This window comes from Melozone crissalis, unplaced genomic scaffold (assembly GCF_028551555.1).
Source record: "Melozone crissalis strain CALT ecotype California unplaced genomic scaffold, PUWL_Pcris_2 ptg000059l_1, whole genome shotgun sequence".
Taxonomy (NCBI): domain Eukaryota; kingdom Metazoa; phylum Chordata; class Aves; order Passeriformes; family Passerellidae; genus Melozone; species Melozone crissalis.
Window position 1 is genome coordinate 1,068,389 of NW_026535837.1, and position 13,543 is coordinate 1,081,931.

The 13,543-nt window shown below is 41.8% G+C and overlaps 1 protein-coding gene across 8 annotated transcripts in view; it reads left to right on the forward strand.

Moving 5' to 3' along the window:
- The window catches only part of CELF2 (CUGBP Elav-like family member 2), a 550,656-nt gene that overhangs the window by 526,298 nt on the left and 10,815 nt on the right, over positions 1-13,543 (forward strand). For 4 of the 8 annotated variants that reach the window (XM_054287543.1, XM_054287539.1, XM_054287536.1 and 1 more), the window contains 2 exons: positions 6,500-6,697; positions 10,044-10,187. In XM_054287543.1, the coding sequence (XP_054143518.1) occupies positions 6,500-6,697; positions 10,044-10,187 (342 nt within the window). The remainder of the gene's footprint in view (positions 1-6,499; positions 6,698-10,043; positions 10,188-13,543) is intronic. The other 4 variants (XM_054287537.1, XM_054287538.1, XM_054287541.1 and 1 more) reach the window with 1 other exon arrangement.

The window sequence follows — 13,543 nt, forward strand, 5'->3', positions numbered from 1 at the left end:
GAGGCAGTCCTTTAAAACATCTGTAAGAATTATCTAATTGACTTGAGAGCAACATGCTTGAAAAATGAGGGAAATGAGGGCTTCTTTGGCTTTTAATTGGCAAGTATGGGAGAACATGCAGTCAGTCACCTGAAATGCCAGAGCACACACACCTATCCCATGACATCTTAACAAACCCTGGCATCTCCAGCTAGGAAGATGCCAGTAGTTGTTAGAACATTCTTCTTTGTTCTTAGCCCTGGTCAAGATTTTCTCGAAGAAGGAGGATTTTTTTTTAATTATTGTTTCTGCTATGATGACTTCACCTTTGCCTGTAACAGAAGAGATTTGCCCAACTGCATTTTTCCCCCTCCCTCTTTTTTTTCTTTAGCTGCTGTTGCTCCTTGCATTTCCTTTTGCAATGCAAGGAATCTATTTGGTCATTGCCAGTCCATGACCCATCATAATGTCCCCTCAGGAATGGATGTCCTCCTCAGTATCTCTTGCTCACTCTGATGCTCTGCATGATGTCCTTTCTGTCACTGTTACTTGGCTGCTCACCCAATCTCTTTGTTGTGTGATCTCTGGTTGGCATTGTTGGGAGCTGGGAAGGAAGGGGGCTGATGGATGTCCATGTAGCAATGTTGAATGGTTGCATGGGGTCTCGTGTAAAACAGGACTTGCTTCTGGCAAGGACATGTGCATTTCACACAAAACAATCTCATTGTAAATATAACTCAAGGACAACTTAAGAAAAATTAGTATTGGGTCCCAAAATGGCAGATGCTAGTTTCCTTTCTTACTCCATTAGTGTCAAAGCAAGCCACTGGAAATGGCATGCACAGAAGGTTGACTTATGTCCTCTCCTCTTGTCAGCTCTTGTAGTGAAAGAGCTACCCTGTCATGAGTAAGACACCATTCAATGTCCTTTCTGATTACCAGTCATTGTGCTTTACTTGGTGTATAAAAACAAATCACAATATCAAGTGCAAAATATGACATCCCACTCCTTCCCCTCAGCAAGTCATGAGAACCCAGGCCCACTGGAGTGCTCCAACATAATGTACCCCTTCATCAAAGCCAAGCAGGAGTGAATCCTGTGGGCTCATTGTGTGGGAACCCTTCTGTTGCACTCCTTGTAGCACTCCTTGCTAGGCAGCAGGCAGAGTTTACGTTTTCTCAGCAAGTATTTTCAGGTGATGTGTGTGCAAACTTATCTGCATGTGTCATTTGAAGTATTAATGATGTATTCACAACCTGGTACCAAATTTCAGTTTGTTTTAAGCCACCATTACTTCCATGGACTTGTACTGACAGTGACTGCAGTCCCAAATCTTCTTCGTGGATCTTTTTATGGATATGTGTATGGTGCTTACCAAATGTATGTGGGTATGTCTGTCTGTGTATATACATTATTGAGAGAGAGCTAAAAAGGGGAAACTGCTTCCCCACGACACAGCTCACATTAGGGCACTGTTTCCTTCAAAAGGGAATTATTTGATTATCACTTTCTGATACTCATGATGATAGTGAAGCTTTGCTCAAATTACAGTAACATCCCCTGTCTATTTTAATGACAATTTGGGGCTTTTCCTGATGACCATGTTTGACTCAGTCATTTACACTCAAACTCACCTGGGAGATTGCCTTTAACCTCATGTTCAGTAAGTCTCATGCTCCACACTGACATGGCTCAAGCAAGCCCATAAGAAATATTCACTGGCCATGGACATTCCTGTGCAGCAAACTGGGAATTGAGTGACACAATTCTAGCTGGGGAATTGGAAAATGCAAAGCAGAAATCAAGCAGAGCTTAACCCAGAAATTAATCAGGAGATGGCACTGGGCTTGGGCATTGATTTATAGAGAGGTTTGAAGAGTTGCTCTGCCTAAGCCAAGTCCTGCCCTGCGCATGAGAATCACATGGAGAATGTTTTCCACACTGAGCTCACTAGAAGATTTTTATCTGTTTTCTTGGTCCTGTCTGGGTCTGTGAAAAGAAGCTGTGCTATGGAGGCTGATAGTGCTGTCATTGTAGAGAGAAGCATTTTTTAAAGATGTCTGGAGCCTTAAATAAAGTGGAGTATAGTAAGTTTAGGTGTCTCCAAGGTTTTGGCAGCAGTTGTACCTAAGTGCAGGGATTTAGTCTTTCCTCAGTTATTCTTGGAGCACCTAAAACTTTAAATGGCAAAACATTAGACTGCCTGCTTTGAGCATGTAAATTTAAGAATTCTTAGTACCAAAAAGAATTATGAATTATGAGGAAAAATTACTAAAGAGGGAGGAAGCGATTCTTTGCAATTAAGAAAGAAGACCATACCTTCAGAATACTGGACAGCTATGGCACAGTATTTGTGTGTGACCCCAGGGCAGTCACTTAGCCTTTTTGCCCCCTTATTTACATCTGTAAAACAGAGATAAAACTATTCAGGACAGACTTGAAGGTGCTTGAAAAGCACTTTGAGAGACCTTTAGACTTGCCAAGCTTTGTTGCTTTTGTATTATGTAGAGAAACTCAGAAAAGTAGAAGGCCATAGATGAGGGGCTCCAAAAGGTTATTTCACAGAAGGGAGGAAGGGACCAGAGTTCAGTGTGTGACTGAGGTGCACTGGTAGAGATAATAAAGAGATGACAGAGATGCGTAACAGCAGCTGGGCCTTGCAGATTTCATAAAAATGCAGGAACAGAAAGTGTTGGGTGCTTTCTGCAGCTGTGCTTTGCTGTGTGTGCCACACGTGGGCTGTGGCACAGTAGCTGTGCCCTTCCCAGGAGCTGTGGGCTGGGCTGTCTGGCTGATGGCTGATCTGGAGCCGCTGGGTGGGAAGTGCTATTGATTCCAGGGGAGAGGAGGGGGAGGATGCTGCCCACTGCAACACAGAGCATGTTTATCTAATAGGCCAATGACTCACGAAAGATAACATGGTATCCTAATGCTACCTCTGTTATCAAGTTATTTCAACGCTCTAATAAAAGGAGAGATACAAGCTGCTTTATCAGGAACCTTCAGTTTAACCAGTCCTGCATGTACAAGCAGAGGCACAAATCTAAGTACAGAACAGCAGAGCAGGCAATAGTCAGCCTCAGGATCAAATTATTAGCAGTAGTAATATTTAATATATAATATAGTGTATATTGTACATTTATTATAAAAATATTATTGGTATTGCTTTTGTTATTATTATTGTTATTATAATGTTTTCAATGCCACTCTATCACTCACCCTCCTGAACTGGGTAGAGGAGAGAAAATAGAACAAAAGGTTTGTGAATTGAGATAAGAGCAGGGAGAGATCACTTACCAGCTACCATCACAGGCAGAATACTCCTGGAAATTAGTTTAATTATTAATAAGTTTAATTTATTACCAATCAATTCAGAATAGAATAATGAGAAATGAAGCCAAATCTTAAAAACACCTTCTCCCCACTCCTATATTCCTCCCAGGATTAACTTTATTCCTGAATTCTCCACCCACTGTCCCCAGTGGTGCAGGAGGACAGGGAGTGGGGGTTGCAGTCAGTTCATCACACATCGTTCCTGCAGCTCCTTCCTCCTCAGGGTTGGACTCCTCAGTTGCTCATCTGCTCCAGCATGGGGTCCCTCCCACAGGAGGGAATTCTTCATCTGCTCCTTCAGTGTGGGTCCCTTTCTTGAGGCGGCAGCACTCCACAAATTTCCCCAGTGTGGGTCTGTTCCATGGCATTTCCCTTCAGGAACAGGCTGCTCCAGACTGGGTCCCCCACAGGGTCACAGGTGTTGACAGTAAACCCACTCCAGTGCAATCCTCTCTCCACAGGTGCTGCCAGGAGCTCTGCCTTCCTGTGGGGCCACAGCCTTCTTTGGGCATCCACCAGCTCTGGTGTGGGCTCCCCCATGGGCTGCAGGTGGATCTCTGCTCCCCCATGGAGCCCCATGTGCTGCAGGGCACAGCTGCCTCACCCTGGGCTGCACCAGGGGCTGCAGGGCAATCTCAGCTCCTGCCCCTCCTTCTCCATGGACCTTGAAGAGCTGTTTCTCTCACACATTCTCACTCCTCTCTGCTCTAGCTGCAGTTACCACTGCACAGGGCTTTTCTCCTCCTTTACCAAGTTACCTCAGAGGTGTCACTGATGGGCCTTGACCAGCAGCAGGTCCATCTTGGAGCCATGTGGCATTGGCTCTCTAGGACACAGAGGAAGCTTCCAGCAGCTTCTCAGAGAAACCAGCCCTTTATCCCCCCCACCACCACCCAAACCCAATGCAGTTTTATAACTGGAGCCATTATACAAGAAATACCCAGGTCTGTTGAGCTCTGACAGGGGTTTTTGTTCGAAGCAGTGGCAGCCAGTACCTCCCATCAGGGTACAGTGATGCTCTGAAGTGGGGTGGAGGGGAAAGAGGAGTCTTCAAAGTGAGACATTTTATTAAGGAAAGGCTAAGAATATCACATCTCTGTCAAGTGTTTAGTCACACAAATTATAGTAAGATCAAAAGGTATAATTTATGCAATACAATTCTCTTAATTGGCACAGAGTCTGGTGGAGCCAAAAAGGTGCCACTTGAGCAATTGTCCTGATTATTGGAAACTCATAGGAATATGCTTTTCAAATCTACATAAGAGGCAGAAGGATACTGGGGTCAGCATCTTTATCCTCCTCTGTCAATGCTGGATAATTCCCTGCAGTATTCTTCCTGTATCTAAATTACACATGTGATAAGGTTTCTGCCATCTTCCTTGAAGACTGCTTCCCAGTCTAATAGATTTAATTATTAATTTACTATAAAGTGTCCTCTGCTTAATTTCCCCACTTTTGCCCAATTTACATACCAACTCTTGTTATTGCTCTGAAATTAAGCCCTTTCCTTCTCTTTATTGTTCCTCTCTTTGGGGTCTTAATATGACACCACCACATCTTCACCCACCATTTTACCAGTCAAAACATTAGACAGTGTCTAAGAAATGATTGCTGGTGTTTCTAGGTGCCACCCCCATTTTTCTAGGGACTGATCCTCTGTACCTCTATGGCCTGTTAAGCCCTTTAAGTTGTTTGTGAGTTGTTCACCTAGAAACTGGGGAGCTGGGATGGCTGATTGTGCAGAAAACGTGCTCTGACACTCAGTCCTGATGTTCTGTCAGTGCTCAGGCTGACACAGGCTGGGTGTGTGGAAGATGAGCAGAGCTCTGAACCATGCTTTCAACTTCCAACAGCAAATTCACTTTTTCTGGGGATTTCTGAAAGACATGCTAGCACTGTTAACTTCAACATAACTCATTTTGGAGTCATGCTGAGCAATAGAAGCAGAGGAGGGAAGCTGTAGCTCAGGAGTTTGTCCACCATCAAATCAGAGTAGTACAACTCCTTATGCAGCCCACACTGTTTGCACGGATGAGGGATGTCATTTTCTGCACAGCTAGCAATCCCATCTGAAATTTCCTCTTTAGCAGCCATCCCAGGTAAATTACTCTGTTACCTATCAGGATGGAGAATTGCTGTAAGTTAAAAAAAAACGTGACTCGGCTTCCCTTGTGAAGAAAAACATTGCTAGAAATAAATGCTTTTGTTTCTTCATGAAAGGTGCCTAGTCTGGAGGAAGTATTTTTAGTCACTCTGGGTGTGCTGCTGTTCATCTCTTGTGGAGTGGCTGGAGTAACTGGAGGAGGAAGGTGGAAGCAAAGAGCATCACAGTCCATCTTTCTACCATAAGCCCAAGAGACAAAGCCTGTAATTGTGTAGAGGGTTATATAGAGGGTTATTTTAGTTTAAAAAGGCCTGTTTAAAATGCAGTTAATTAGGTGTCACTATAGGAGACAAAATAACACGATGCACACACACTGCTGTTCTCAAGGCAAAAAAGGGAAGTTTATTTTCTGACTCCAACATTTATAGATTTCCAAAAGTGACAGTGGATTGGAGGGTGAAAGTGCCCCTCTCCAATGACACTGGACAAACCAACAGTCCATCAAATTTCTCCTCCTCCATAAAAGAATGCAAAACAATAAGTTATTTACAGAAAGTGTGTGAGAAAGTTCTTTACAAGAATGTAAACATCAGAAGGCTTAGAAGATCTCAAAAAATCAGGTGACAATTAGGGTTCTCTGCTTGCTCTGTATAAGCACAGCACTTCTGATCTGGTGCTGTCATGTCTGTTGCTGACCCTGGTCAGAGAGAGGGGGTTTCCTCACAGACTGCTTTATCTACAAGGACAAGGACACAGGTCAAACAGGTCCCACACTGCCAGCCTCAGACACTCACAGCAGAAGCACAGGTGTCGAGGTGGATGAGCAGAGAGGCTCTCAGTAGCACGGAGCTGTAGTACTTGCCAGTAGCAGGCTGCATGCGAGTCCATTTGACTGTGCAACCCTTGTGCTGAAGTGACCCTGATGCCAAAGTCGTGTTTCTTTGTCCTCAGTCCCATTTTTGGTGACGTGCCGAGCTGCATGCACTGCTGTCGTCCTCAGTGTCGTATAATACCAACGACTTTCGGAAAGCACTAATGAACAAGTGCAATTTCTTTTCTCTATTGTTGGGTTTTTTGTAAAGTTGCTCAAATGCTCTCAGGTATGGCGGCCCTGAACGGAGGACTCGGCGCCACCGGCCTGACGAACGGCACGGCCGGCACCATGGACGCGCTCACCCAGGCCTACTCAGGAATCCAGCAGTACGCGGCCGCCGCGCTGCCCACCCTCTACAGCCAGAGCCTGCTGCAGCAGCAGAGCGCCGCGGGCAGCCAGAAGGAAGGTAAGTTCTCGGCAGGTTGCAGTTTGTTGCAGCCCCGAGACACGTGAAAAGTCTCTGTTTTGGCTGGCATGTTCAAAGAATGAGTCAGAGTTCTTCAGTTCTCGGTCTCAGAGTTGTTTATTGTATCTTATCTATAAAAATTTTTCAGCAGGACAGTCCAGGCACTCTGCCTGCCCCCGGGGCGGTGTTATCTCTTTATACTACAAACTACGTATAACATGTTTACAATTATTTTCCAATACCTATCACCCATGTTAGACAGTGAACTTCTACTCTAAACCAATCCCAAAGTGCCAACATCACAGCAGAAGATGGAGGTAGAGAAGAAGAAGAAAGGCTGGACACGCCCAAGTCCCTCCATCTTGTCCCCAAAACCCCTATTCTAAAAACCCCAAAATGTACTTTTTCACTTAGTGATAATTTTATTATTACACTACTTAAGCTTCTGTGGCTTTCAGGTCTTCATACAAAGCTGGTAATTTGCTTCATGGGTCATAATCAAACCCACAGGTGTTCTGGGCTGTGTGCCAGGGTCTCTGAGCCCCCTGGCAGGGGTCCAGCAACTCTGGACACCCAGAGGGATGTGCTGAGTTCTGACAGTAAGTGCCCGCGCCAGCAGACCCAGCCCCAGCCATGCCACGCGGCTGTTTCCTCATGGAGGCTTCGTGGAAGGCCTCAGGCAATCTAATCTGTGATTTCTTCTTCCTCCAGTTTCTTCCTGCTTGCCACTGTCACCTTCTTTGATGTCTAATGTGTTTCACTTTTCAGCCATCAAGTTATGCTTTGCCACCCATCCTTATATAAAAGCATTTACCACCTACCATATGAAAACCGCTAACAAAAATCATCCCTCTGTGGATGCAATTTTTCCTTCTGGTTTCCATTTTCTGTCATAGTGGAGTTAATCTGATTGAGGTTTTGAGCTAATGACAAGATCCGTTTTCACTTTGAGTGGTTCTTTGCTTAATTGTGGGTCTTGTGAGGAAGCAGCTAAGTGAATGATTGCGCCCCTCTCCCCACACCAACAGCAAATAAACCTCAGGAAGTTATTGCTAAGAATAAATGAATACTAATTACAAGGTGTTTAGGAAAATGAGGCTACCCTTTTCCCCTCTTCCGTTCCCCTTCATGCTTCCCAGGCATTTTCAGGGGGGTTGTTTCTGTTTTCATTGCTTTCTCCTGTCCTAATTTCCAGCTAATTCTACAAAGACAGGAAAATACTGCATGCTTTCTAAGACTGTATCTATGTTGTCACTACTGCTCTTGCCAAGGATAAGCTTTGGAAATAAACCTAGTATAATATCCTCAAGAGAAATCTTTTTTATCCTCTTTTGAAATAGTATTTTGTACTGTTATGGGATGTGTTTCCTAGGAAGACAAATTTGGCATTCCCCCAGCTAGTTATTGTATAGGGACACTGGAGTTAAAATGTATATTTTCTCTCAAGTCTTTTCTTTCATTTGCTGCTAAAAGCTTAAATTATTTAAAATGAAAGGGGATTCTTTTTAATTTTTTTTTCCATATTTTTTGTTTTCTGCATTTATCTTTCCCCTCAGGCCTTTGGTCAGTGACAATAGACTATTTGACACCAGAAAAAAATTGTTTATTTGGTGTCATTGCAAGATACGTAGTGAAGGACAGCTTGATTTTTTTTTCTAGCTATTTTTTCTCTGTTTAGAAACATTCAAATCAACTTAGGTTTATTTTTTATTTTTATGAATTGCCAGCATCCTCTTTAAAACACAGTGGTTTTGTTATATATCTTGTATCTGTTAGTAGGTGGTTAAGTAATTCAAGTGAGTGAATTCCAGTACTGAATACTGACAACAATGTTTTGTCTCTTACCGTGATTTCTGATGGAAGAGTCTGGAGTGGTTGAGGATTAAAAAGTACCAGAGAAAAATGCTATATAAATATTAAATGCTGAAGCACAGTGAACTGCCTCGTGCATATGCTCTTAAATATTATTTAGCAATTTTTCCCCTACTATTTTAAAGAACATTATTTGCTGGGAATGATCGTTTACTTGTGACAAGAAGAAAAAAGTTCCAAGTGACAAGTTTTTTCATCTTTTTTTTTCCCTGCCTCCCCAGAAATTTAATTTTTTTTCATCTAATTCATTTATCTCCTCCTTTTGGGCAAATTTGCTACCTTTTCCTTCAGGCTGAGAGCGAGCAGCCAGCCTGATTCTGTGTGGGAGAGGGGAGGCTCCGTGGCTCTGTTGCAGAAGGAACTCTGTAAATCTCATGAGCACTTTCCTCTTCCTCTCCAGAAAACCAAGAACATCACATCTGAGACACATTTAGGTTCCATTAAGCAAGGGAATATGTAATCAGGCTATTCTAGGTGTGGTTTTAGCAAAAATGTTTGTTCCCTTTGTGTACCACTTACACTGCTGGTGCCTGCATGGAGGCTCCATCATGTATCCCACTCTTGCTGCCATCCATTGCTCATTTCCAGTGTGCTGCCATTGAGCTAGGGGGAAAAAATAACCTATCAGTACTAGGATGAATGTTTTAACCTACACCTGAAATAATACATATCTCAGATATTGTCTGCAAGGAAAATATTCAAAGCAGCTTTGAGTTTACACCTTTGTTTGCAAACTAAACTAAGTCTAAAGCCACTTAACTGCAACACAACTACTTAATTTTGAACTTCTTTTAAAGACTTGCTTTACAAAGCTTTTTCCAGGAGACAGATCTTTGTATGTGGGATTTATATTAAAAAAAAAAAAAAGCCCATTTTGAAATGAGTCAGTACAAATTTAATTCTGAATGTCTTTTTGTCACTGACTTCACTGACTTTTAAGTCACAAGGTGTGCTTCTTCTTACTATTTTTATTCCTATCTGCAGCATTTTCTTGCCCTTTGAGCTTAAATCTGTGGTATCAAATCTGAGCTCACCTGCTTCCATTTCCATAAGTTCCTGCAACTGGAATTAAACTGACAACTCCATGCAGTTGTTGGAAGCAGCAGAGGAGTCCTTGTGCAGTTCTTGGGGCATTCTGAGAGCCAATACATTCTGTACCTGTTTTCCTAACCTTAATTACACTGAAAGACACTCATGTAAATTGAAGAAAGAGGATAGATTTAACTACTTCTGTAGTAGAGTTATGAAATAAACACTTTTCAAAGTAAACACTTTTCAAGATGGGATGCTCAAGAGCTGCATTTCAGCTGTGCTCTTTTGATGATCCACTTGCTTTTGTTCCTTCAGAGTTAGAAAGTGAAATGCTTTCTGACCACCAGCTTCAGTAAGTATTATGGAAAAACAGATTAAATGTAGCCCTTGTAATAGCTGTTTTCATACTTCTTTTTTTTTTATTTATTTTATTTTCCTAAAGGTCCAGAAGGGGCAAACCTCTTTATTTACCACCTCCCCCAGGAGTTTGGAGACCAGGACATTCTGCAGATGTTCATGCCTTTTGGAAATGTTATCTCTGCTAAAGTCTTCATTGACAAACAGACCAATTTGAGCAAGTGCTTTGGTATGTCAAATTTAATAAATCCAACCATAAAAGCTGCATGCACTATACTGAAAAGGGGCCAGGAAAGAAAATTAACAGCAGTGTGAAAAATGTCATACTGGAAAATCATTCCAAAAATAATAGACTGTTAATCCTCAAATGAGCAGGAAGATGCAAAGACAAACTACTTCTAACTAAAAATTGGATATGAAAAAAACCAATAATAATCTTCCAGTCTGACATCTCGCATGAATGTGTCAAGTACATGAAACTAATTACACCCTATGTGGGGGAATGTCATTTAGTATACTATTAAATTGCCTTATTATGGATACCTAATTATTCTCTATTGTATAGCTGAGCCACTTAAAAAAAACTCTATGTTTAACCCATTGCTTCTACATTAGAGGAATTTCTTTCTTCTCAATTAAGTACAAGATTTTGCAATTAGTGACTGAATGGTGTGTACATGTAGTTCAGAATATTCTGCAGACAGCTGATGTCTGGCTGTGCAGCTCTGGCTGTTGTGGGTGGGTTCCAGTGTGTTATGGAAGGTGGCATCTCCTTCACCTTAGGGCAGGGATCAAGAGAGCCTCACAAGATCAGTGTCAAGTTTCCCAGAGAATACTTTGAGCTGTCAGAAAATTAGATCACAGCAGAGGAAGAGATGATGTGTTGGTATAAAAATAGTTTTAGGGTTGATTAGGAGGGATGATGATGGATTTGGAATAGCAGAGATGCACCAGTTCAGTGCTTTGATGGAGTGGAGCAGAGAATGTCCGTGTGTGGTAAACTTTTGGAGCATTGATCTCATAATTATGGTCTTATACAAGACACAGTGAGGATTTAGGAGGAGGAAGGAATCTCTTAAACATGAGTTTTGTAAGGGTTGATGTAAAATACTGGAATTTTCTTTAAAGTGGCAATTCTTTCCCAGAGTAAAGGAATGCACCTGTATATGTGACAAAAGAGGAATGGACAGTACACTTGGAAAGTTGATTCAGTTCACAGAAAGAGCGTGACATTCTTTCTGCATTTTCCCACAGTCTTTCAATTAATTTTTGAAGCATTCATCTGTTCAGACTTTACAAAAAATTATTCATATCTAGACCAGCATAGTCCAACCTGTGTCTACAATGGGTTAAAGCAGTCCCTGAGGCTCTTGCAAATTTGAAAAGTGGAATTGAAATGGACTCCCCATTGATCCGGAGCCAGTTCTGTTAGAATGTTGGGGGTTACAAAATCGTTGTTGAGGTCTCCAGGAATCTTGATGAAAAGACAAATCAAGCTATGTTAATCAAAATGCAGCAATTGTGGTGACTGCTGAAAGAATGTAAATCAGTTTGGGCAGGTGGCTCAATTCATCAGATCGTTTCCCACACTTGCTTTTTGTGCATTTTCTTTTACTCTTTGATTACCTTCTTACACATTTGCCTGGGTTTGTAGGACACAATTGCCTATCTTAGTGATGCACCAAAATTATCTTCTTTAAGGGAAAATGGAGGTGTCAAATCCCAATGGATGGAGGAAACCTCCTTTTGGTATTAGGCAGCTCTCACTGATATTTATATTTCTCAGTCTTACTTCCCAGATACTCTGCTACCAGGAAGGGAGCTCTGCTTTAAAAACAAAAAGTAGAAGTGGCAGATGAAGCTGAGTTTTCTGATTAGTGGGTGACTATTTGGTGATGCTGCAAATCACAGGCAAAGCCAGAATTAGTCCTGCTGGTTTAATGCACTGGCAAGGTCTGCGTGCACCTCCTCAGCTTTATTAGCAAGAATTGTCTAATTTTTTTTTTGGTCCTATATTTGTGTTTCAAAAAGCTTTTTTTTTTTTCTTTTTCTGTCCTCCCACCCAAAAACTATGACAATAATGCTGCTGAAGAACCCATTTCTCTGCTGAATCATTTATGGTCATTGCACTTGGTACAGTTTGGGTTTGGGTTTTTTATGTGTTGGTTTGGTTTGGTCTTTTTCCCCCTAGTAATAGTAATTGTAATTGTAATAATTTGCACATGCTTAGGGCTTCCTACTCTGGAGTTTCCAATCTCCTGCCCAAAGGAGGAGAAAGTCAAATTACAGATGGGAACAGGTTGAACATCCAAAAGGTGTAAAGATTGTCCAAGTCTGTCTGGCAGAAATGGGAAGGTTTATTCTGAGTGAGTGATAGACAGTGATGAATCTTTATGTAAAACTGCTTCACAAAATGAAAAATTTCATTTCTGTGCAGAAAAATGACTTAGGCATATTTTCTTTTCTTGTCCAACCTAAAATGAATGCTCAAAGGATTAAATGGTGATGAGGATGACAGAACAGTGTGTTTACACCTGGAAGTGCTCTTCCATGAGTTCTCACATGCTCCACGGGCTTTAATTGATTCAGCAGACAAAGGGTGTCACTATTCCAGCTTATCTCTTGCCTTTCATAAATGTTACAATAAGAAAAATGAGATATGTAAGTAAGGCAGAGGAGGGGGAACTCAGTTACATCAATGCAGAAATACAGTCAGCCTTATAGCAAAATTGTTACTTGAATGATGAAAATTATTTATCCTGATTATAGAGCTACTCAAAGATCTAAAACAAAAATCAGAATTGTCATTACAGGATCTTTGAGAATTAATAAGAAACATCATTCTGACTGTATGTAACCTGTGGTTTAAAATTCAGACAAAAAATGATGAATGGGTGCAATCAGAAAAATACAAATAAAGGGAAGGAATTCTAGATTCCTCAGTAAGATTTATAAATGAAGGTTCTAAATAAGGAAGAAGAGGAGAGCGTAACAAGCTAATGCAGGTATTGCATTCTGTGTAGAGAGACAGATTGTGAATCCAAATAAGAACTGAATGACAGGGGCTGATGCCAGCAGTGTGCTTCCTTCTCTTCATTCACCATCCACAGATGTCAAGTGACAAGTTTAGATCACTTGCTTACTTTCCAGGTGGATAAAACTAGGTACAAAGGAAAGGAATTGATGATAAGTTCATAGCAGTAATGAGAATAAAGTGAAGGTCAGGAAAGCTGTAGAGGGAAATGCTGAATTGTGAAGGTGGGTAGCAGTAGCTACACCTCAGCTGTGGAGCATCTGCCTGGACAGTGCTACAGCTGCCCCCCAACTCCTGCCAGTTCCCTTTGCTGTCCCTGAGGCAATCCTAGAGCTCATGGAGGGAGACACGGGATGTAGAGCTAAGGTAATGATTGGAGTCATATGAACAGACATGGTCTCCTAGAACCAAATAGGGGAAAGGAAGAAAGGAAGAGAGTGATGAAGCTCTTCAGGATCTGGCAATAAATTTAAGAGGGAATAACCTCAGGGAGAAAGTGAGGAAGTGGTAAGAGTTACTAAAACCAAGAAAGGTATGGAGGAACATTTATT